Source organism: Lactuca sativa, chromosome 1 (genome assembly GCF_002870075.4).
Source record: "Lactuca sativa cultivar Salinas chromosome 1, Lsat_Salinas_v11, whole genome shotgun sequence".
Classification (NCBI taxonomy): Eukaryota; Viridiplantae; Streptophyta; class Magnoliopsida; order Asterales; family Asteraceae; genus Lactuca; species Lactuca sativa.
The window spans coordinates 48,890,271-48,915,039 of NC_056623.2; the positions used below are offsets into that span (position 1 = coordinate 48,890,271).

General features: G+C 35.2%; 1 protein-coding gene and 1 long non-coding RNA gene across 3 annotated transcripts; one reads left to right on the forward strand and one right to left on the reverse strand.

Moving 5' to 3' along the window:
* Positions 1-2,333: 2,333 nt before the first annotated feature.
* On the reverse strand, positions 2,334-3,314 carry LOC122195897 (uncharacterized). Its single transcript, XR_006186933.2, has 2 exons — positions 2,903-3,314; positions 2,334-2,683 (listed from the first exon to the last, which is right to left on the reverse strand). It is a non-coding gene; the product is annotated as an uncharacterized LOC122195897 (long non-coding RNA).
* A 17,167-nt stretch (positions 3,315-20,481) lies between these two features.
* On the forward strand, positions 20,482-24,769 carry LOC111912803 (squamosa promoter-binding-like protein 1). Of its 2 annotated transcripts, none has more exons than XM_023908526.3 (11): positions 20,482-20,635; positions 20,717-20,782; positions 20,887-21,756; positions 21,846-21,994; positions 22,079-22,402; positions 22,502-22,576; positions 22,677-22,784; positions 22,935-23,052; positions 23,182-23,477; positions 23,557-24,108; positions 24,185-24,769. In XM_023908526.3, the coding sequence occupies exons 3-11, from the start codon at positions 20,991-20,993 to the stop codon at positions 24,614-24,616; spliced, it is 2,820 nt and encodes a 939-aa protein (XP_023764294.1). In that variant the 5' UTR covers positions 20,482-20,635; positions 20,717-20,782; positions 20,887-20,990; the 3' UTR covers positions 24,617-24,769. The 2 variants fall into 2 exon arrangements, with proteins under 2 accessions (XP_023764294.1, XP_023764296.1); XM_023908528.3 differs by having other exon boundaries at positions 22,088-22,402.

Genomic DNA, 24,769 nt, shown 5'->3' on the forward strand with positions numbered 1-24,769 from the left:
CAACCAAGCCGACATAACCATTCTATTCACTTACCCGTAATTAGCTCAATTGGTATAACGACTTGGAATCGTTGATAAATCTTAATTATAAGTTCCTAGTAACGACTTATAACTATAATCATAGATTATACGGGATAAGAGTAAGTGTAGCTTACTTAAAGAGTACCATTGATGACAACTGGGATCTAAGCAGGCAGAATACTGACTCGGGAACTCCTACTCGAAGGCTACTACTCAGATGAGTGCTCAGGGGTGTCGCATGGCTTAGCCGGAGGCTAAAAATGAAAGGAAAAAGGGGTTATCGGAGGGAATATCGAGAGAGAGAGAGAGAGAGAGAGAGAGAGATGCTCTAGGGGCTGAATGTGAGAAGCTTATACGACATGGACTATTTATAGGTGATTTTTCCAAGTGTGCATCGTGCATCTGGGGTGCGTTTTTGTAACGTCCTAAAATCCAAGGCCGAAAATTTCATTTTTAAATAAGTTATTACATAAACCATCAGTATAAAAAACATTCATAATTATATCTCGTGTCAATCCAAAGTATCAGTAATCAAAACATATTATCATAAAATCATATCAGAGTGTGATCCCAAGGATCTCATGTGCGGAAAACATAGTGTGATACGCTGCGATCGAGCCGGTTCCTTTCCTTGAAAACAAAGTACCTGAAACCAAAACTGAAAATCGTAAGCACGAAGCTTAGTGAGTTCCCCAGATACCACATACCATACAAACCAATTGATCCATACATGCCATACATAGCCAAGAGCCATACATAACCAACATATCCATAATCAAGTAAGGTTCTATGTGCCAAACATAGTCTTGCTAAGGTGCTATGTGCCAAACATAGTCTTGCGGTTGTGCCACGGGCTGCACGTGGTCTTCCTGATCAAGCCTGGGGCCACTCCCTGGGTCTTACAGACAAGTGCCAAGGGCCACCCCCTGGTCTTTCATGCAAGTATCACAAAGACAACTATACATACTACTCTACTAGGCTACTCCGCATATAGTTGTTGGATTAATGTCTAAGTCCATAACTATAATTGGTATGTACTTGACCCGACCCGACATGGTCCATTTGGGTTGCACTTCATCGACACAATTTATATGGATAGTCTTTTGAGAATAATATAAGGAAAACTACAATAAAGTCCCTACATATTGACCTCATAATCGATTTAGTCCCTATATATTTTTTTATTCAATTAAGTCCCAAATACCGGTAATCGTATTCAATTTAACCCTTTGACACGGTCAACAGGTCATCCAACTTTCAAAAATTATATTTTTGGCCCAGATTTTAAAATTTATTACAAATTTGGTCAAATATTTACACTTTTGGCCCAGATTTTAGATTTTTTTTACAAATTTGGTCCAAACTTTACCTTTTTTGCCCAAATTTTAGAATTTTGTTATGAATTCATCCTAATTTTAGTTTTTTTTTACAACTTTTTTCTCAAAAAATTGTTTATAATATGTTTTTTCTTTATAAAATCATATTTATACATAAAAATGTATTTTCACATAAAAATCTTATATTTTCTATATAAAAACTTTTCTTAAAAAGTTTTTTGTATATGAAATATCTAGTTATAAAAATATGTATTCATTTAGTATATAAATATATATAAATTCGTTTTTATAGAAAAAATGTATACAAACACCTATCACCTTTATATATATATATATATATATATATATATATATATATATATATATATATATATATATATATATATATATATATATATATATATAGGGGAATGATCAAATGAGAACACCTAAAAGGTTGAGAACGCGAGAACAATTCTGGACCAATCAATATATAACGGCATATTAGTAATTGTATATTTTAATTAAATTTAAATAAAATAAAAATCAATCTAAATCCCTTAAATTTAGGACCAGTTACCAAAAAAGAAATAAATATTTGATTTTTTATTTTTCTTATTAATGGGATATAAAAAAAACATTTTTACCAAAATTTATTTTAAAATTGAAAAAAATATATTTTTTTTTCTTAAAAAATTCATTTTTTTTCTCCTATTTCACGTTTTTTGTGTTCAAAAAAATGAATATAAGTCGAATCCCATATTAATACATTTGTATTCATAATTGATTTTTAAAAAAAAAAAGAAACTTGTTTCTGATCCAATCACTAATGAATACACATCGATTTACAAGTAATCAAATTCTTTTTTTTAATCAACTGGAAATAAAAATAGTGTAAAAACTATCATTTCTTCATAAAAAGAATACATCTAATCATAAATAAATACACTCATTAACACATGATTACACTGTTATTTACAAATGAATAAACTGCTATTAACAAATGAATACACTATTATTCAGCATTGAATACCTCTAATCATAAAATAAATACATTCGTTCACACATGAATGCCCTGCTAATCACAAATGAATACACTACTATTCATAAATAAATATGCATTCTAACATAAATTAATTCATCAAAATATAATATAACTTACATCTAAAAAAATACAGAACATAATAGCTCAAATTCTTCAACTTTCATCTTCTCAAACAAATCCAATCCCAAGGGTTTTCCCAATTCTATAGTTTGATAGAGGTGGTATTGGTAAGCTTCCATTACCACTGGTTTCACCCATTTTAAGAGACCCGGAGTTTCAATACCCTCAATCTTCAGGGTGCCTACATAAGAAAAAGAAACGGAACATAAAGTAACAAAATAGATCGATCGTTCATTGTTCTCACAAATTAACAAATAGATCGATTGTTTTCACTAGGAAAGAACACATAATTAATCAAAATATAAGAAATTGAGGATGCAAAATCGATTCATCTCTGAACATTGGACAAGTTACGGGGGGATAGATGGACACGGAAAGTAAGAAATAGAGTGAGTATTACATTTTTGTCTCTTTTCCTCCTCTTCACCCTCGCCGACCCCGGAGACGCTCCCCTCGCCATCACGACTGCCGACCACAGACGTTGCCGACTGCCAACCACAGACGACGCCGATAGCCTTCCTTGGCTCGCAAGTGGGCCCTTCAAACCCTTATTGGTCGCTTCCAGTAGCATTCACAGAGATAATTGTTGTGTGATGATGACGGTAGCGGTGGTGTTGTTGGCGGATTCGACAATCACGATGGCAGTGGTGGTGTTTTTTGTCTTGTGTGGCGGCTAGTTTGAAGAAAACTCAAAAGATCAGCAGTGGAGAGATGAGAGGGAAGAGGCGTACATTTTTTTAGGTTGGCTTCCATCAATTAGGGTTTAAAGGAAACGAGAGATAGAGAGAGAGGGAGGGAGAGAGAGAGAGAGAGAGAGATTTTAGGAGCTGATAAAAATAAGATAGAACCTAATGACTATAGTACCCTTTTAGTTAATTAAGAAGTTACAAATTAATCCTATGACTTTCAGAATTTATATAAATGTCCTGTTAATATTAACCTTTGATTTTAAAATTTGGAGAGCCTAGATCTGTTCTCGCGTTCTCAGCCTTTTAGGTGTTCTCATTTGATCATACTCCTATATATATATATATATATATATATATATATATATATATATATATATAAATGCACACAAATAGGTGTGTATCTATATTTTTTTTTATAAAATCGTGTTTTTTTATATTTTTTTATAAAAACGTGTTTGAATAATTTTTTATATAATATGTGTTCGTATACATTTTATAAAAACGTGTTTGAATAAGTTTTTATATAATACGTGTTTGTATATATTTTATAAAATCGTGTTTGTATACATTTTATAAAATGTATACAAACATGTATTATATAAAAAAAATATTCAAACACGTTTTTATAAAAAATATATATAAACAAACACGATTTTATAAAAAAATATAGATAAAATAGGTGTTTGTATACATTTTTTTTTTGTAAAATACGTTTTTGTATATATTTTTTTATAAAAATGGATTTCTATATATTTATATACTTAATAGATACCTATTTTTATAACTAAATATTTCATATACAAAAAACTTTTTCAAGAAAGTTTTTATGTATAAAATATAAGATTTTTATGTGAAAATAAGTTTTTTTTAATAAATATGATGTAATAAAGATAAAACATATTTCAAACAATTCTTTTAGAAAAGAAGTTGTAAAAAAACTAAAGTTAGGATGAATTCATAATAAAAATCTAAAATTTGGGCAAAAAGGGTAAAGTATGGACCAAATTTGTAACAAAATTTAAAATTTGGGCCAAAAATGTAAATTTTGGACCAAATTTGTAATAAAATTTGAAATCTGGGCCAAAAATGTAATTTTTGAAAGTTAGATAACCTGTTGACCGGGTCAAAGGGTTAAATTGAATACGATTACCGGTATTTGGGACTTAATTGAATAAAAAAAATATATAGGGACTAAATCGATTATGAGGCCAATATGTAGGGACTTTATTGTAGTTTTCCCAATAATATATTTATGATTTATATTAATATATTATAAGTACTAATATATTAATATGGAATCATATTATTTAATTAGTATTGATCAAGACTTAATTTAGAATGAATTAAGTGATCAAAATGAACTAATTAAATATGGACTCTTATATATATGAAATGGGCCAAGTTCATTTAGGTTGGGCTAAGCTTTCATGGATAGTCCATGGAGTGTTTAACCCATGGATCAAATGAAATGAAAGGTCATGGGGTTAACCCTAGTCTCCACACTATATAAAGATGTCCTTGGTTGATGAAATTGGCACTAGTGTGGATACACTAAGAGGGCTAGCCGATTTCACTAGTGAGAACCAAAAGTATTCATATTCTCTAAAGTCTTCCAAGGTGTTTTGGTGATTTGTGATTCAACTTGAGGCTTCCACACTTATGGGGGTAAGCTCTTAAAGCTTGAAGACATCAAGCTACACCAAAAGGTATGTCATCTAACTAGTCTTTGTAGTATAGTTGCCTCATAGTATGCTAGTTAGGATTAGAGCCTTGGAAAGTTCTTATTTGCATGTATAATAGAGAAAACATAGATCCAAGGTTTGTAAGGTTGCATGTACACCATCGGAGTGTTAGAATGCTCAAAAACCAACAGTGGTATCAGAGCCTAGGCTTGTTTTCTTGTTATACTTGCAAAATTGGCTGAAAAATCGAGTTTTTATGCTGTCTGCCCAGCAGACTCGCCGAGTCCAAGACAAAATGCATCCAACTCGCCGAGTTGGTTCATGCACTCGACGAGTTGGAACCCCAGACATCATATAATCAATTGTTTTCGCTGGAATTGGACTAGGAACATTACCCTAAGTTGTTTTTGAAGTTATAAACTTGTTTTTGATGTGGTAATGTTCATGCTAATCCAATTTCAAAGATAATTGTCAATACATTCATGTTTTGTATTAGTTTAAAAGTTATGCTAATTACATGAAAAAGTTTGATGTGTATTATGTTTGTTCATATGAGTTGCTTAGATTAATAGATAAGTTAATTGGATAGTTGTTTTCAATCCATTTTAATCTAAAAGTTGATTCTAAAATGTGTTTGTGTAACTTGTCCTCAAGTTACATGAAAAGTCACATTTAAGTTTCTTAAAACTCATAAAAATTGTCATAGGTTACAAAATGAAGAGTTTTGTTCTCGTTAAATGGTTTTATGACTCCATAACTTGTCCTCAAGTTGTGGAGGTTCAAGAGTCTCTTAATTAAATAAAATATGTGTAACCTTAGTTAAACTCATAAAGCTTCCATAAGTTATGAATTATGAAGAGTCACTTTCTTAATTAGTTTAAAGTCTTCCATAACTTGTCCTCAAGTTATGGAACTTGAAGAGTTTTTTAATTAAAACTACTTTAAACACATAAGTTGTGGAATAGAAAGTTTTTGAAAGTTACAAAACTTGCCCTCAAGTTTTGGAATTTAAAAAGTTTTCTCTTGAATACTTTAGTTCCAAGTTAAGCCCTTAGAATTTTAAAAGTTAAAATTCAACCCTTATACTTTATAATATTATAAGTTAATAATAGTTATATATATATATATATATATATATATATGTATGTATATATATATATATATATATGTATGTATAAGAGCAAGTCAGTCTTACCATTAGTAGGCCTCATTCACGAAGTCGGGCTATAAGGGGGGCATAAGGTTACTGCCTATAAAATGACAGTTTAATGGGTGTCCACTCTCACCCACCGCTTCCTTGACTGGTGGATGGTCGTTAGCCGAACAGGTAGGATAAAGACTATAAATTCTCCCTTCATTAAAAGTACTAATGATAAATACTAAGTAACTAAACCTTTTATAAATACCCAATCTTAGTTACTTAGGAAAAATGTGAATAAGGTGATAATCCATGAAATTACACTTTGCACTTTGTTTAATATGGTTAGTGGAGCGTGTGTGGTTAACCGACACACTAACTCGTATTTAACAAGGTAGGCAAAGGGTAACTTAATGTTTATCATAGTATCGATGGAGCGTGTGTGGTTAACCGGCACATTGATTGAGGGGTAAACACTTAAGGGTACCAAGTAATTTGCATGGTTACTTCACACCTTGTTTTGTGATCCTCGGCATCCCAGTCACAAAACCTGAAGGGCACACTCGAGATTGAAACATGCCATTGAAAAGTTCAATGAATCTCAAAAGAACTAGGAGTTTCAAAGCCAATTAAAACCTAATAATTTATTTCGTTTTTCATGGTGGAAATTGGTGAATCGTCATTCACCTACCTTCAAATATTCTATAGCTTGGATTACGGCATCCCTCTTCCAAGTTATAAAATATTGTGTTGGGTCCTAGCCTTAATATTTCATATTGGGTGTTATATTAAGTACCTTAGATCAACTATCTTGAATATCTCCCAATACATGTCTAGTTCAGACATCTACGATCTTCCCAAATCTCTTGGAACTTCACTTCCTCCACCTACTCCAATTATTCTCCCTAACCCACAATTTCAAGCTCACTCATGCCCTATTGGCAAGCGAGGTCTATGTGTGATCACATCTTGGAGATGAAGTCACATACTGACAAGCCGGGAGAGTTGGGTGTCAAAGTCTTGAAAAAGTTGGTGGCTCAACTACTTTCTAAGTCACATGGTGAGTTCCTTTGGGACTCCTATGAAACAGACTATGACAAGACCCTTAATGATCTTATCTATTTGCTAAGATCAACTTCTTAAAACTTTATGGACATTGACAATGATGACATTGGATATCCAGTAAAGCTCTCTCTTCCCAATGGAAAGGGATCGACCATAGTCAACTCGGTTCACCAAATGGTAAAGAGAAAGGCTAAGTCTGAGATTATCCCATGTACCATTCCCAAAGGATCCATATGGTTTTATTTCCAAAAAAGGAAAGGGCATTGTTTGCAAAGCTGCCAAATTTACCTGAAAGATCATAAGGCTGGTAAATTCAATAAGTTTGACTCTACTTCAGGTAAAGTCCACTATCAAACTCTATTAAGTTTCTATTCTGAGATTCTTATTACATGATGTGACTTGGTCACATGTTGATGTTTTAAAAATCAAAGGAAAAGTGTAGGAAACTTAAAGAAAGAGTATGTTGTATCTGACCGCGAAGATGGATTTATTGAAGATCAGATTCTTGAGCTACTTCTTAGGAGTTATGATAGATTGATAGGAAACATGTAATAACATAGTTTTCATTTTATGTTGCATTGTAAGGAAAAAGTTTTTCCGCATTTTAAATATAAATAAAAGGTTGTTTTACTTTATTTTTATCTCCTTACAATGACATTCATGAAAACTTGATGTTTGTGTGTTTATAGCAATATTGGAAATATGAATTTGATTCTTTCATTTGTTGTAGTGTCTAAATTTACCAAATAAGGAAATATTCTCATCACCCAAGTTTCAATTGGACCGAAACTTGGAATCATACAAGGTGTTGAGTGTGATGTGTGAGAATTTTCAACTTTGGAAAATTAAGACTAGTTTCGTGTTCACATGTATATGTGACTCAAGAGAAGGAGTAAGAGATCAAGTACACTTTCTTGTGCACTTATCAAAGTCCACCACAAAAGATGGATACGACTATTCGTCATGATTTACTAAGGTTTAGTAAATATGATTATACTTATAAGCTTAAGTATAATTCTGAAACATTGAAAAATTTTCAATGTATGACAGAAAGAATAAGAAGAATCAAATTAGGCTGAAGGATAAAAGTTTCTCAAATCTGAAAAGATGGGAGAGTACTTTAGTATCATGTTTTAGGTTCATCTTAATGATTTTGAGACCTTATCACAATTCATCCTCTAAGTGCATTATGATAGTTAAGAAGAGGAGTTATGAATTGTTGAAATGGTTAAATCAAAAAGACGATTCATACTTCGTTCCAAAAACAATTCATAGAGTTATACTCTAAGATTGTAACTTGAGTGGCATGTCTTAAAGAAGGTTTAAAACACTTGTCAAATGTAAGAGTAAAAGTTTTCTACTCTTGTACATTTGAAATTGGTAAGTTGTGATGTTTTGGATAAAACAAAGACCAACTAAGGCTAATTGTGTGAAGTGTTTGTCTTGATAAAGAATCCGCACTATCTCTTGAATATTTGGCAAGATAGTCTTATATGTCAAGAGGACAGTGGGAGTCTTAAAGATCCTAAAAAGAATTTCAAGATCTAATTAAGAAAAAAAAACTGTAGTTTAACACTAGCACACGACGTGAGGTTTATAACCTATCGTGTTGACATATTTCTATTTTTGTAGCCATTCTAGTTAAAGTTGGCTTTACATTTGAGTTCTACATGTTCTCAATTGTTTGCATAACTACTTGGAAGCAATGGCAGGCCCTTGTGCTGCCAAGTGGCAAGAGGTTAAGATTCCACAAGTTCAATCCATATGAGTTAGGATTTGTCACTGACCTAGTCTTGTGATTATGGTTTGACAAATTCACATGGATAAGAACATATATACCATAAAATCTAAGTGTCATAAGGTTTCTCTTCGATTCATGAAAATGATGGTAAGGAAACTCTTTCACTAAGTAGATTTCAAGTAGATAGCAATTATGATATTTGCAGTTCTCAAAGTCGTTAGTGGAGCGTGCGTGGTTAACCGGCACACTAACATTGACTTATGAGAAATGGAAAAAGGTCTAAACAATTGAGACTATGATTACGACATCCCTTTTCATAGTTTTGAAATTGTTTAGACACACTTGTGAGCTATCTAAGAGAGGTGTATGATTTTGATAAAGTCTTATCAAGGCAATCTAGTATCAGAAATTTGAACTTTGGTAAGAAAGTCAATAAAGTATTGATTTCTAGAAGTCCAGTTGATTTCTGGGTACATGTCAAAGCTAGTGGGAGCATAAATGTTATGCTAGTAATCATCATGTTAGTGGGAGCATGATAATTATGGTAAATATTGCAAGTTAGCAATGTTAATTATAGAAAACAAAAGTTTCAATTCGTGGGGTTGCAGGGGTTGAAAAAGTTGTTTTGCTATAATTAAGGGAGAGGAAATTATACTTCATGTCAATTCTAAAAGGCTTAGAGTGAGATTTTGAGCTTATATTGAGATTTTTAATCACCTTTAGTCAAGAATATATATATATATATATATATATATATATATATATATATATATATATATATATATATATATATATATATATATATATATATATATATATATATATATGAATTTCATGATGGATTGGTTTAACTGAAGGAAATTCTATATATTGCGTTCTCAAAATTCGATTGTGATTACGACATCCCTTTTCATAGTCAAATTTTGAAAATATGGCAAACAAAAAATTATTATGGCAAAAGACTGGTCTAGAACCATGTCTTTATGTGAAACATCATGAATCATGTCCCATTTACTTTGGGTACAAGATCGATTACATGTGCTATAATATTTATTCTTTTCGAATTTTCCAAATGCCTTGGGGCATTAAGGAGGAAAATGTCTAGAATTGGATATGACTAAAGTGATTAAGAAATTGTCGAGGACAATCTAAGGTTTACCGAAGATTGTTTGCTCAAGTACAATTGGAAGTACACTATTAATATTAGAAGGACCATATTGACATAGTCTGAAAAGAGGCAACTCTTGTTCAGAAGTGGTAATCAAAATGGGAATATAGAGTTGTCTTCATAGGTGGAAGAAATTTGTGTAAGGTTAAAGAAACTTAATGCAAGAAGCATGTTCAAAGCAATGCGCTTTGAATTTGAGACATTGTTTCTATGGAATTGATCTCCATTGGAATACTCTGTAATGATTGTTGCCAAGCCTTTGTGGCTTTGTGCATAATCATTACAAGAGGAACAATGCATATAAGTTTAAAATCTAAACAGATTTCGATAAATGATAGGAATTTGGAATTCTTACATTTAAGACAAGGAATTGGGAGTGTGAAAAAGAGAATTATTGAAATTATGTTCAACTGATCTAATTCACAAAGAAAAGGATCATAGACAAACATAGAGTTCATACTTGGTGTATGACAAAGCTATTGTTTAGAAAACATAGTGTACATGCTTGGAGCATGGGACACCTAGTGTTTTTTAATTCAAGTATAAAGTTGATAAAACCGAAATAATGAATAATGAGTAATCAGTATGGTGATAAATAAAAGGTGTTTTATTTATATTCATAGGTTTTGAAACCATGTTAGATTCAATTATTCTTGGGTTTCACTTTGCATGTTTTGACTTCCATAATAACTAGGTTATTCTTCCGGAATGACTAAGTTATTCAAACCATCCACAGTCGGTCATATGTTGGAAGTAGATATGAATCAAGACTGTCATGGGTTGGCTTGTAGAGGTCCAAGTTGGTGGACAAAGTTGTGCTACAACACTCATGAGTGCTCATAAGTTCTGAGTATTGGATTCAACCCGCGCTCATTTGAATCACTTCATGGATTTTATCACGAGTGATCATGAGACGATAATATCTTATATTCTTCAAACCTAGAGATATGAGTTGTTACCATGAGTTGATAGTACATTGATTGCACGAAAACGCATTGGTAACTCGATGTTATAAAACGTGCCTTTGTGTATGATTCAGCAAGTAGAAAAACAAGCCATATGAGTCGAAGTTTATCCATTCCTTCTACCTTCGGGATAAAAGTGATATTTGTGGGGCCCTTGATGATTTAGTGATGACACATGTGAATGCTTGGCCAAGCCATGACTGATTTGATTTGTTCAATCAGTCAGTCGTCATGAATCGGAAATCGGAAAACAACAAATGGACAGAGAGAATGATTTATAATCCATGTCTCAGTTCATATGATATGTAGAATGGAGGAATATATGATCCCTTATCTAATGGACAAGTCATTTACAAGGTCAGAGTTCGACAATGACTTTAAGAGCTACGATTGCCAGTTAGGTTTTGAAGTCATACTCAATAATAGTTTTAGACTTATCCAAGTGGGATATTGTTGGATTAATGTCTAAGTCCATAACTATAATTGGTATGTACTTGACCCGACCCGACATGGTCCATTTGGGTTGCACTTCACCGACACAATTTATATGGATAGTCTTTTGAGAATAATATATTTATGATTTATATTAATATATTATAAGTTCTAATATATTAATATGGAATCATATTATTTAATTAGTATTGATCAATACTTAATTTAGAATGAATTAAGTGATCAAAATGAACTAATTAAATATGGACTCTTATATATATATGGAATGAGCCAAGTTCATTTAGGTTGGGCTAAGCTTTCATGGATAGTCCATGGAGTGTTTAACCCATGGATCATATGAAATGAAATGTCATGGGGTTAACCATAGTCTCACACTATATAAAGATGTCCTTGGTTGGTGAAATTGGCACTAGTGTGGGTACACTAAGAGGGCTAGCCGATTTCACTAGAGAGAACCAAAAGTATTCATATTCTCTAAAGTCTTCCAAGGTGTTTTGGTGATTTGTGATTCCACTTGAGGCTTCCAACAAATCTAGGGCTTAGTTTTCCTTTCTTCCCAAATCACATCATGCCTTTCCATGGGGATACCTTCAACATTACGAAATCATCCACCTGGAATTCTATGGGTCGTCTCCTCTTTTCCGTATAGGACTTCTGTCGATCGTGGGCCGCTTTCATTCTTTCTCGTACAATTTGAATCTTGTCGGTGGTGTCTTGAATCATTTCAGGGCCTCCAAGGATCTTCTATCCTATGTCTCGCCAACATAATGGCGTACGGCATTTACGACCATATAATGCTTCATATAGTGGCATTTTGATTGAAGCGTGGTAACTGTTATTATACGAAAATTCGACAAGAGGTAAGTATTTATCCTAGTTACCACCGAACTCCAAGACACATGCACGGAGCATATCTTCTACTGTTTGGATCGTTCTCTCTGTCTGACCATCTGTCTGGGGATGATAAGTTGTGCTGAGAGCAACTCGAGATCCTAATTCATGTTGCATACTCGCCCAAAAGTGAGAAGTGAAGCGAGTATCACGATCAGAAATGATCTTTAGTGGCACACCGTGTCTTGCAACAATTTCATCCAGGTATACTTGTGCATACTTCTCCATTGGAGCCGTTTCACCCATGGCAAGAAAATGAGCGTTTTTAGTCAGGCGGTCGAGGATTACCTAAATGCTATCATGCTGTCTAGCATTCTTTGACAATTTGGTAATAAAATCCATGGACGGTTCTTCCCATTTCCATACAGGAACACTAAGACTTTCTGGGGTTCCATAAGTCTTTTGGTGCTTTGCTTTGACTTGTAAGCATACTAAGAATTCCTGTACATAACTTCCAATGTCTCTCTTAAATCCAGGCCACCAATAATCGACTCTTACATCATAGTACATTTTACTTGTACCAGGATGTATTGACAGTTTAGATTTATGGGCTTCATCTAAAATCTTCTGTCTTAATCCACCAATCTTTGGAATCCCTAGCCGATTCTTGAATACTTTTAATCCTCGCAGATCATCAAGCAAAGCATCATTATAATGTATCATCCCTTATTTCTTCACATTTTCTGGCTTTAGGGCCTATTCTTGTCATTTCTCTAATTTATCTAAAATAGTGAATTTTACTGTAGTATGAGTAATAGCATAACACATACTATTACGATAAACCTTTCTGCTAAGTGCATCAGTAAGTACGTTGGCTTTTTCAGAATGATATAGGATTTCACAATCATAATCTTTTATCAGCTCCATGGCTCGTTGTTGTCTCATGTTTAAAGTTTTCTGACTGAATATGTACTTGAGACTTTTGTGGTCGGTAAACAATTGGCATTTTGTACCAAAAAGATAATGCCTCCAAATTTTTAGGGCAAATACCACTGCAGAGAGTTCGACATCATGAGTGGGATAATTCTTTTCATAATCTTTCAGTTGTCTTGAGGCATAGGCTATCACTTTGCCACGTTGCATCAACACACAACCTAGTCCCGATCTCGAAGCATCGCTATATACGGAGAAATCATCATCACATTCTGGGAGTGATAAGATTGGAGCATGAGTCAAAAGATCTTTTAGAGTTGAGAAAGCTTTTTCTTGGACTTCACCCCATTCGAGCATCACTTCCTTCCGTGTAAGACTAGTGAGAGGTACGACTATACGAGAAAAGTCTTTAATAAATCTCCGGTAGTATCCCGCGAGACGCAATAAACTGTGAGTTTCGGAAGCATTACGGGGCACTTCCCAATTTTGAATAGCTTTGATTTTAATAGGATCTACGAATACACCGTCACTAGAAATAACATGGCCAAGAAATTGAACTTGGCGAATCCAAAATTCACATTTTGAGAATTTAGCATATACTTTCTCCTTTCGAAGAAGTTCTAATACCGCACGAATATGAATGGCATGATCAGCTTCAGACTTGGAATAGATTAGAATATCGTCAATGAATACGATAACTGATTTATCGAGCATTGGGCGGCTTACCCGATTCATCATATCCATGAATACAGCAAGAGCATTTGTTAAACCAAACGGCATAACAAGGAATTCATAATGCCCATATCGAGTACGAAAAACAGTCTTCGGTACATCCTGCTCGTGAACTTTCAACTGATGATAGCCAGATCTTAGATCAATCTTTGAGAAATAGCTAACACCCTGAAGTTGATCGAACAAATCGTTGATGCGAGGTAGTGGGTACTTGTTCTTGACAGTCACCTTATTCAGCTCACGATAATCAATGCACATTCGCATCGATCCATCTTTCTTCTTGACAAACAGTACCAGAGCACCCCAGGGAGAGGTACTTAGTCGAATGAAACCCTTGTCAAGTAGTTCCTGCAATTGGATTATCATTTCTTTCATCCCAGCTGGCGCAAGACGATAAGGAGTCTTTGCAATCGGAGCAGCACCAGGCACAAGGTCAATTCGGAATTCTACTTGCCTATCCGGAGGAAGGCTAGACAAGTAATCGAGGAAAACATCAGGATATTCGTTAACAACGAGAACATCATTTAAAGTTTTCTTCTCCTCTTTTGAGACATCAACTATGTAGGCTAGATAGATAGAACACCCTTTCGATATAAATTTACGAGCCTTAAGGAAAGAGATTATTTTTAAGAGTCTTTGTTCATCGTAGACATAGATAGGATTCTCCCCTTCAATAGGAATGCGTACTATCTTTTTACAGCACAAGAGTTTTGCGTGGTTCTTTGATAACCAATCCATACCGAGAATAATATCAAAGTTGGGCAAGGAGATAGGTATCAGGTTAGCAAGAAAAGTATAGCCTTCAATTTCTATAACACAATCCCTATAGACTTTATCAGCAAGTAATGATATACTTCCCGCAGTATCTATGTGAAATGGTTGCGCGAGTACAAAGCAAGCAATTTGAAAGGAATGCGCAAATTCATAAGACACAAAAGAATCTGAGGCACCAGAATCAAATAAGATGTGAGCATGTCTAGAGTTGACAATAAGTGTACCCGTCACAACATTCGGGTCCTCGCGTGCCTCCTCTGAGGTAATCTGGAATGCACAACCCTTAGCTTTTGGCACATCCTCCTTTTTAGTTGGAGTACCCTTTGATTTTTGAACAGGGACCTGACTTCTCGCCGGTTGTTGAATAGAAGCTTGACTTCTCGTCATCTGACTAGTAAGTGTAGGGCAAAAACGCTTCTTGTGGCCAATAATACCACATGCATGGCAAGTACCATCCTTTCTTGGGAAAGCTGGCTTTATATGACCCTTTTGTCCACATCCATAACAGACAATGGATTCCTTGTCTATTTTGCATTGGCCCGGATGATTCCTTCCACAAACACGACATGAAGGCGATTGAATAGAAAAATATTGTGATCTACCGCGTCCACGAGAGGCATTTTGAGTTTGCACTTGATTACCAGGTTCAGTCCGAACAGATTGAGCTGGTAGAAAAGAAGGAGCATGGACAGTTCTTTCAGTACGTGGATGCTTCGGAGCAGTAAAAGTGGCACCACGTATTTCTAAGTCATGCTCACGTCTTCGAGCATACTCAACGACTTTATCGAATGACAAAACTTCTCGATTGGCAACGAAATCGTGGATTTCGTGTCGTAGTCCCTCCATGAATAACCGAATTTTCTCTTCTTTAGTTGGAATATACTTTTTAGCAAACCTTTCTCTTTGATTAAACTGAGTTTCATACTTATTCACAGTCATTCCTCCCTGTTTAAGCTCGAGGAATTCCTTCTCCAATCTCCTCCTCATGTCTAGAGGACAATACTTCTCTAGCAAACGAGTTTTAAACATTTCCCAGGCTAAATTCTTCTGGTCAAACCCGTTGAGAGCTTCATATGTTGCTTCCCACCAGACCAAGGCTTCTCCGATGAGCATTGCAGAAGCATAATTAGCCTTGTCTTCATTATCCACATGAGAAATACGAAACACTTTCTCTGTGTTCTGGATCCAAGTAAGAGCAATAATGGGATTAAGAACACCGGAAAACTCTGTAGCACCACTACTATTGAAATCTTTGAACGAGGGACGCTTCACCTCTCCTTTCGAAGATTCTCCAGTGAATTTATCTTTTCCTTTATCGCCATTCTTTTTGTGCTCTTTGAGAGTCTATAAAATAACACCAGTAAGTTTACCCAAGAGTCACTCCTCACAAGGAGATACTGGAGTATTCACTTCCTCGGGTTGAGGACCTCCACCAACCTCAGGGGTATGGCTACTAACCTGTTCATCCATTGCTCTGCAATACGGAGTAAAATTGTATTTTAAAACATTAGGGTTTATTATTACCTAATACTTTTGCTTAAATATTTCCTATGGTTTGTATCCATATACTTACAATGAATCCGTTCATATATTGAACTTCCAATAGTTTAAGTCTAAATACCAATCCATGGAATTTAGTTCACTCAAACTACTGCTCTGATACCATGATTGAAAGACCCTCACTTTCGTATATATGAAAGACCCAAACTTTCATACTTGACAATATAGTTACTCCAAAACATGCTACTTGCATATTCATAAAAACAATATTTTACATTGATAAAGAGGTTACAAACTACTGGATACAAACCGACTACTTTAAAGTGTTATATATTACATAAATTCCCAGGATTCTATAGATTTATACATATGGGAGTGCAAAATACAATAGTTTCAAACTATTCATAATCTTCTATCAATACAATAGTTTCAAACTATTCAAAAATCTTCTATCAGTATATAACTATACTGGATGCTTATATCCTGCAATTTGTTAAACATTGAGAGGTTAAGCGGTGACGCTTAGTGAGTTCAATAATAGATGCAATATAACATTATCCCATATACATACTTCAATATGGCAGAAGCAAAGAGGAACAAGGAACAACAAGGGCATATGTGAATCATGTGTCAAACTTTTCATATCAATCATTGATTTGATTCAAAGATATGCAATCAATGAGACATAACAATTTTCATACTTTATATACATCAATAAAGCTTTGGCCCAAATGGCACAGAAGACATACAACTTCGGATTAACATTTTGGTAGATTTCAGGCTTATATCCCTGTCTAACCTTCTACCAATACCACATAATATAAATCATTCTCTTACGGAGACATGTTCTACATGGCCAAAGGCTACATACCAGTACCAACGTGAATCTAAGTCCTTCCACTGATCACATGGTCAAAGGTATTTCTTTGCTATTAAAAATAGCGAATAAAAATAACACGGGAAAAATAACCCGGAATAATAACAATGAAAAGCACATAACACATATAACACATAACATACAACTGTTCCTATATATTAAACTCACCGTGAAATAACCGGGGGCTAAAATACTAATTTGGGCAACACTTCGGCTCTAAATATAACTTTCTTCGTTAAAAACCGAGAGTTTTCTTGATAACCGGGCTTTGCGAAGGTAGAGCTTCAAACCGAAAAGATAAATTTTTTTCGGGCTTCTCGGGCACTTCGGGGCGTGTTTCGGGTGTTAAAAATAAAATCGGGGCTTCGGGGGAAGTGGAAGTAGAAGAAATATAAGTTTAGGGGTAAAAAGTGGCAATTTTCTAACATTTACCCGAGAGGTCTCGCACCCCTTATATAGGTGCGAGGTCCGGATCCGAAGCGAGAGGGAGAGGGCAGGTGGCTGTGAGGCTCGGTACACGTAGCATCTTAGGCGAGGCTCGGATGCGAGGGTCGGAAAAGCTGGCTCGCAGATGGCAACTTCGGATTAGACCCAACTTCGGTCCAATGGGCAGGCTCCACGAAGGTCCGAGGGTCATCCGCGGAGTGTGTGCAGTGTGTCTCATGCGAAGGTGTCCGAGGCTTAGTGGACCGCGGACTTGGTCCAATCAGAAGGCGACACAGCAAACCTCGTTCCTATCAGAAGGCGACACGTGGAGGCTGCATGCGAGGGATGACATGGTTGGCACTATTCATGCGAAATTTCTCGAAAATTGTGCCCAATCTTGTAAAATCCATAACTTTCTCATACGGGCTCCGTTTTTGACGTTCTTTATATGCACGTGTAGGTAAAATTATGCTCTACAACTTTCGTTTAGACTTCGTCGGCTAACTTTGACTTTATTTTTAATATTATTATTTTTAACAGACCGGGACAAGAAAATCCGTTAAAAATTCATAACTTCTTCATCCGACATTCGTTTTTGTCAGACTTTTTACTGTTGTACTACTAATGACGAGACCTTCAATTCTCGTTTAGGTTGTGTCGGCTAAAAATCACTCAATCTAAAATTTGAGTTTTTAGCAGTCTACTGCTAAGCTGAAACTTCGAAAAATCATAACTTCCTCATACGAAGTCAGATTTTGGTGTTCTTTTTATCGAACTTATCGGTTTAACGAATACTACGACTTTCATTTAGATTACTAAGGCTAAAATGTAGGTTATCAAAAACTCACTTTTTACGTCATTCGACGCCGTACCGGTTTTGTCGCGGATCTTCGATTGGTCATAACTTATTCGTTATAACTCGGATTTCGATAAGATTTTCGCCTAAATGTTTCTAACGAGATTATCTACAACTTTAAATAATAAAATTTTACTTATTACAAAATTTATATTTTCGTTAAATTTCACTATTTGACATTTGATTGGAATCTCATAAGACTTCCAATACTTTTTGAATGATTCTAAGCATAGTTTTACTTCAATTCTAGTAAAAACTATCTATTAGAACTCAACATTCAAATTCACATAATATTTCATAATATTATTTTCTTAAAACACGATTTCAAAACGTGTATGTTACAATTAACCAAACAAAACCAAAGATATGATATCTAGTCTCTTAAATAGATGGAAATAAAGACGCTTGTGATGCTTTATCGAGTTGAAATTATGACTCCAACGTGATTGAAATTTATGCCGAGAACGAGCAACACATCAATTATCACCAAGAAATAGTTTCTCGCAAACAAGTACCAAACCTTATTAGGTGTGATCGTTGACTGTTTCGTTAATATAACTGTAAAAAAACAAAATATATCTAGAAAATGGTTAATGGAATGCGTTTTATGTCAAATCAAAATAACAAGAGTTTGAGATAATATTTTTCATAAAGTTGTTGGTTATTTTCTTAAAGTCAGAAAATTGAAAGATGTGCTTCCAGATTGTATTTTTGTAAATAACTTAATATGCAATATCTAGACAGTTATATAATTTCATGGATAAATTACACCATTCATCCCTCGTGCATATGTCAAAAAACATGTTTAGTTCTTATTTTCAAAAATTAACTCGGACCGTCCCTCGGTTTGTTTTTTCTTGCACACTTAGTCCCTATTGACATGAAATGACTTTTTTATCCTTGATATTTTTTTTTTTCATTTTCTTTTATTTCCTTATCAACTTTAAATTAAAAACAAAGAAAAAAACAAAATATCCTAACCCCTCATTACGTCACTTTCCTTCTCCCCTGTTCTCACACCTCCTTCACAGACTAACACCATTGAACCAAACCACCATCACCACCTTACACCAATTGCTACTGGCTTCGTTCACCCTTAAATTACATCCGCTTATGTTTAAAGTGTCACCTTTGCACCTGACTTCTTCCTCCGATACTACCACTGATCACTGAAAACACGTCTGAAACTCCGATGACGACTTCCGATGGTGGCGTACAGGTGAAGGAGATCGATGACTTCCGAGAAAGAAGATCCACTCAGCCACATTCTCCTATCTTGTTCAAATATGTCGACGGCCACACATCTGCAAATCGGGTTTGTAACTCTCAAGACCTAAGCGCAAAGCAATGCAAATTGGGCTCCATCTCTGACGAAAACATGGTGACGAATAACAGGTGGTGACAAAGACAATGGTTTTCCATCGAACACAAGTAGATCTGAGATGGTGTAAATCTAAGACAACGAATGCATAGATCCACTTGTGGATTTGTTGATTCTGACAGCGATTGCGAAGGTTTTGAACGGAAATTCGGATTGTAGAGGCGAAGGTGGCAGATTGAAGGCTAAATGTACCGCCGGTGGCCGGATTTTAACATATCAGGGAGGTAGTTGTTGCCGGTGTTTGTGTGGTGTTCTTTAGGTTTAGAGAGAAAAGGGGTAGGTGAAGTGAAGGTAAAGGACGAAAGGGTGGAAGTGAGACCCAATTTCTTTTTAAATTAAAAATAATAGTAAATATTATTAGATTAATTGAAAATTAAATACATAAGGACATTATTGATCATTTTAAATTTGGAACGGACTAAAAGCGCAACAAATTCGTCTTTCAGGGATGAAACGTGCAAGTATAAAACAAACGAGGAACGTTCCGAGTTAATTTTGAAAATAATGATCAAACGTGCTTTCTGACACTTACACGAGAGACGATTCGTGTAATTTATCCTAATTTGATAAACACACCTTTACCATGAACAAAATCTAGACGGTCATAAATACCTTTTAACCGATACAAGAAATGGTGTACGAGAAAGAAAAACTGAATTCATTTTAAGTCCGTTTCAAAAAAAAAAAAAAAGAATTCATTTTCAGTTATCATTTATTATTATGAAATGATCGATAACAATCAGGCCCCACCACCCTCCCACACTTTTTCCATTTTGTCTTGTTAATTTCCCTTTTATTCTTTTATTTTTCACATATTTCTCCGCAGACTGCCGTCCCCAAAAGGCCAAAACTCTCTCACTACATCTCTCCTCATTCCTCAATCATCGTCTTCCTTATGTCCCCTTTATTTCCGTAACTCCAGGTAGTTGTTCATGAATTCAAAGCTCCCTATGTTTTCTTTATTATTAGCTATACCATTCATTTTTATATGATTATTCATCAGCGCACTTTGGCTGTTGTTCGGATTCATGGATATATTGTTGGTTGCTTGTTTCATGACTCCGGCAATGTAAGAGATTTCGACGGTACCTTTAATTCTACCAAAGGAGAGTTTGTTGCTGCAACTTACAGTTGTGGATTTAGTTTTTTTTTTTTTTTTTTTTTTTTTTCAAGGAAACTGGGAATCTATTATTTACTAGGTGTTTCGGATAAGGATTAATTCACGAGATCATATGTAGCACCTTGGAGTTGGATTGATTTATTTTGGATTTTGATTAATGGAGGCTAGATTTGGGGAAAAGTCCCATCATTACTATGGGCCAGTCCCAGTCGTGTCCGATTTAAAGGCTGTCGGCAAGAGAACAATGGAATGGGATTTAAATGACTGGAAATGGGACGCTGATCTGTTTACCGCCACTCCATCGGATTACAGTAGCAGACAATTGTTTCCCGTTACTACATCGGAACTTCAGACAAACACAGGTGCGTCTAACAGTTCTTCATCTTGTTCTGTCGAAATCAATCTGCAAAATCAGAAAGGGAAGAGGAGGGTTCTGGTCCTTGATGAAGAAGAGGTATGTGGTGAAGCTGGAGCTCTAAACCTCAAACTTGGTGCTGGTGGTCAAGTATACCCCATAACTGAAGACGAGGCTGAGAGATGGGAGGGGAAGACTGGGAAGAAGACCAAAGTTGCTGGAACCACATCCAATCGTGCAGTTTGTCAAGTGGATGATTGTAGAACGGATTTAAGCAATGCTAAGGATTATCATAGAAGGCATAAAGTTTGTGATTTGCATTCTAAAGCCACCAAAGCACTGGTGCTGAATGTGATGCAGAGGTTTTGTCAACAGTGCAGCAGGTTTCATGTTCTTCAGGAGTTTGATGAAGGAAAAAGAAGCTGTCGCAGGCGTCTAGCTGGACATAATAGAAGGAGAAGGAAGAGTACACATCCAGAAAATACAGTTAATGGTGTGTCATTGAATGATGAACATGGGAGTAGTTACTTGCTCATTAGTCTTTTGAGAATACTCACCAATATACACTGTAAGTGTTTGAACATAATACTATATATTGGCATATGCCTATTTAGTATTTACTCTGTAATTTATATGTTAACTTTTTATTTATTGCAGCCAATACCTCAGATCAAAGGAGTGAGCAAGATTTGGTCACTCATCTACTGAAGAATCTTGGCAACATCAATGCTAGTAACTTATCTAGATTAATAACTGGATCTCAAAATTTCACGAATGCTTCCACATCCATTCCAACCCTTGAAAAGGTAAATACAGACACAGGTTGCATAAATTAATTATCTCTAAAACTGAATTCAACATCTAAGAGTGAAAAGATTTGTTTATATGAGGCTTCACAGCCTTTAGAATATGAAACAATGGAAAATGGAGGAGCTTTACAAATAACTGACCCCTCAAACAACATCATCCCATTCCCACCTAAATCCAGTCCTATGGAAGATACTGTTGGAGTTGGAAGGATGAAATTTAACACCATTGACCTTAACAATGCTTATGATGATTCTCAAGATTGCATGGAAACCTTTGATACCTTTGAAAATACAGACAATGTCCCCATGTGGTTACGTGGGGGGGACCCACACAAGTCAAGTCCACCTCAGACCTCAGGCTCCACAGCAACACAGTCACCATCTAGCTCCAGTGGCGAGGCACAGGTATTAAATTTTATATATACGTCTAAAATAGTACAATCCTTTGCTTTTTTTTTTTTATGAAAAATATCTTTAAAGAGATTTTTTTTTTCTAATTTTCAGAGTCGTACAGACAGGATTGTATTCAAGCTATTTGGAAAAGATCCAAACGAGTTGCCTGTTCTCCTCAGAAACCAGGTCTTTTTTTTTTTTTTTTTTTTTTTACTTGTTGTAAGACTATATGGGCTTCTGATATTTTTACTTTTGTGCTGAATTTGGTAAACTGTTTAAAATACAGATTCTTGATTGGTTGTCACAAAGTCCAAGTGATATTGAAGGTTATATCAAGCCTGGATGCATCATATTATCTGTTTATCTTCGAATGGATAATTCCTCTTGGGATGAGGTACATTTCCTTGTCACTCCATTCCCAATAATATTATTTACAGTTAATTACATTTTTGGTCCCTGAGTATAGCTGATATTATCAAATTTGCTCCTAAAGGTGGTTTGAGGTTTTTGTAACGTTTGTAAAATGAGTATATGTTTGTTGCAGCTTTGCTATGATTTAAGCAGTAATTTGAGGAAGCTTCTGGAAGCATCTAGTGATTCTTTCTGGAGAACAGGATGGATTTACACTAGGGTGTTGGATCATGTTGCATTTGCATGCGATGGTTAGTTCTTGTAATCTTTTTATACACACATAATATATTTTTTCAAGAACAAAAAAAAGGTTACTTTTTTTTTTTTTTTTTTTTTAAATTCTTAATCTCACCAAGATTCTTGATTTCTTGCTTATACAGGCCAGATTGTTCTGAACACATCTTTACCTCATAATAAAAACTCAACCATTTTGAGTGTTAAACCCATAGCAGTTTCTTTCTCTGAAACTGCTCAATTTTCAGTCAAAGGCTTTAGCTTTTCATGGTCAACATCAAGGTTGACTTGTGCCCTAGAAGGCAGTTACCTTATCCAAACAAATTGCTCAGATGTAATAGACGGTGGAGATTCGTCGATCAAGCAAGAGCAAGACCACCACCTCCAGTCTCTAACCTTCTCCTGCTCTATACCTAACATCCATGGTAGAGGCTTCATCGAGGTGATTTTTATTTTCTAAATCCTCCTTAATTTTTTCAAAGATTTTGAGTAATCTTCTTATGTTTTTATTTTCTGATTAGATCGAGGATGACAGTCTGAGCAGCAGTTTCTTTCCATTTATAGTAGCGGAAGAAGACGTGTGTTCAGAAATCCGTACACTAGAAACCGATATAGACGATTCAAAATTAGAAGCACGAAATCAAGCACTAGAGTTTATACACGAAATGGGTTGGCTTCTACATCGAAGCCAATTAAAATCAAGATTATCATCATCCATGGATCCAAATTCAGATCTTTTTTCGTTTGACCGATTCAGATGGCTCATAGAGTTTTCAGTTGACCATGACTGGTGTCGTGTGGTCAACAAACTATTGACCCTAATCTTCAAGGGTATAACAGTAATAAACCACACTTCAGTTGAAACCGCCTTGCTGGACATCGGTTTACTCCATCGAGCCGTGAGAAGAAACTCGAGACCCATGGTTGAGTTTCTGTTGAACTTCCGTGTGCCGGGGCCCGTTTTGTTTAAACCTGACGCGGTGGGGCCTGCTGGTTTGACACCTCTTCATATAGCAGCTGGTAAAGATGGGTCTGAGGATGTGCTTGACGCATTGACAAATGATCCTCAAATGGTAATTGTTTTCAAATTTCAGTTTATTTTAAGTAAGTTGCAGAACATTGTCTGATTATTGTGTATTGATTTAAAAGGTGGGAGTTGAAGCATGGAGAAGAAGTCATGACAGTAGTGGTTTAACACCTTATGATTACGCATCCCTTAGAGGCCATTACCCTTACATTCATTTGGTTCAAAGAAAAATGAATAAAAATAAGGGACATGTGGTGGTTGATATTCCTGTAAAAACAAAGGTGAAGGAGGGGGCAGAATTGTCATTGTCTTTTAAGGGATTTGAAATGGAAAAGGCATTGGTGTTTAAGGGAAGGTGTAATGAGTGTGAAGGGAAGTTGGGGTATTATGGTGGGGTGAGATCCTCGCTGGCGATTTATAAGCCAGCGATGCTGTCCATGGTGGCGATTGCTGCGGTGTGTGTGTGTGTGGCGTTGCTTTTTAAGAGTTCGCCCCAGGTTATGTTTGTGTTCCAGCCTTTTATTTGGGAAAGGCTCAAGTATGGGGCAAGTTAAATTAAAAGCTTATATATTATATACAGGTAATTTTTCAAGACTTTTGTTTTCGATGTATTATTATTATATATAGAAAAGGGCTGGATTTGTATGGATGGATATGAACTTCAAGTTGGGTGTTTGCATATTTATATGTATATTTTGATGCTTGTA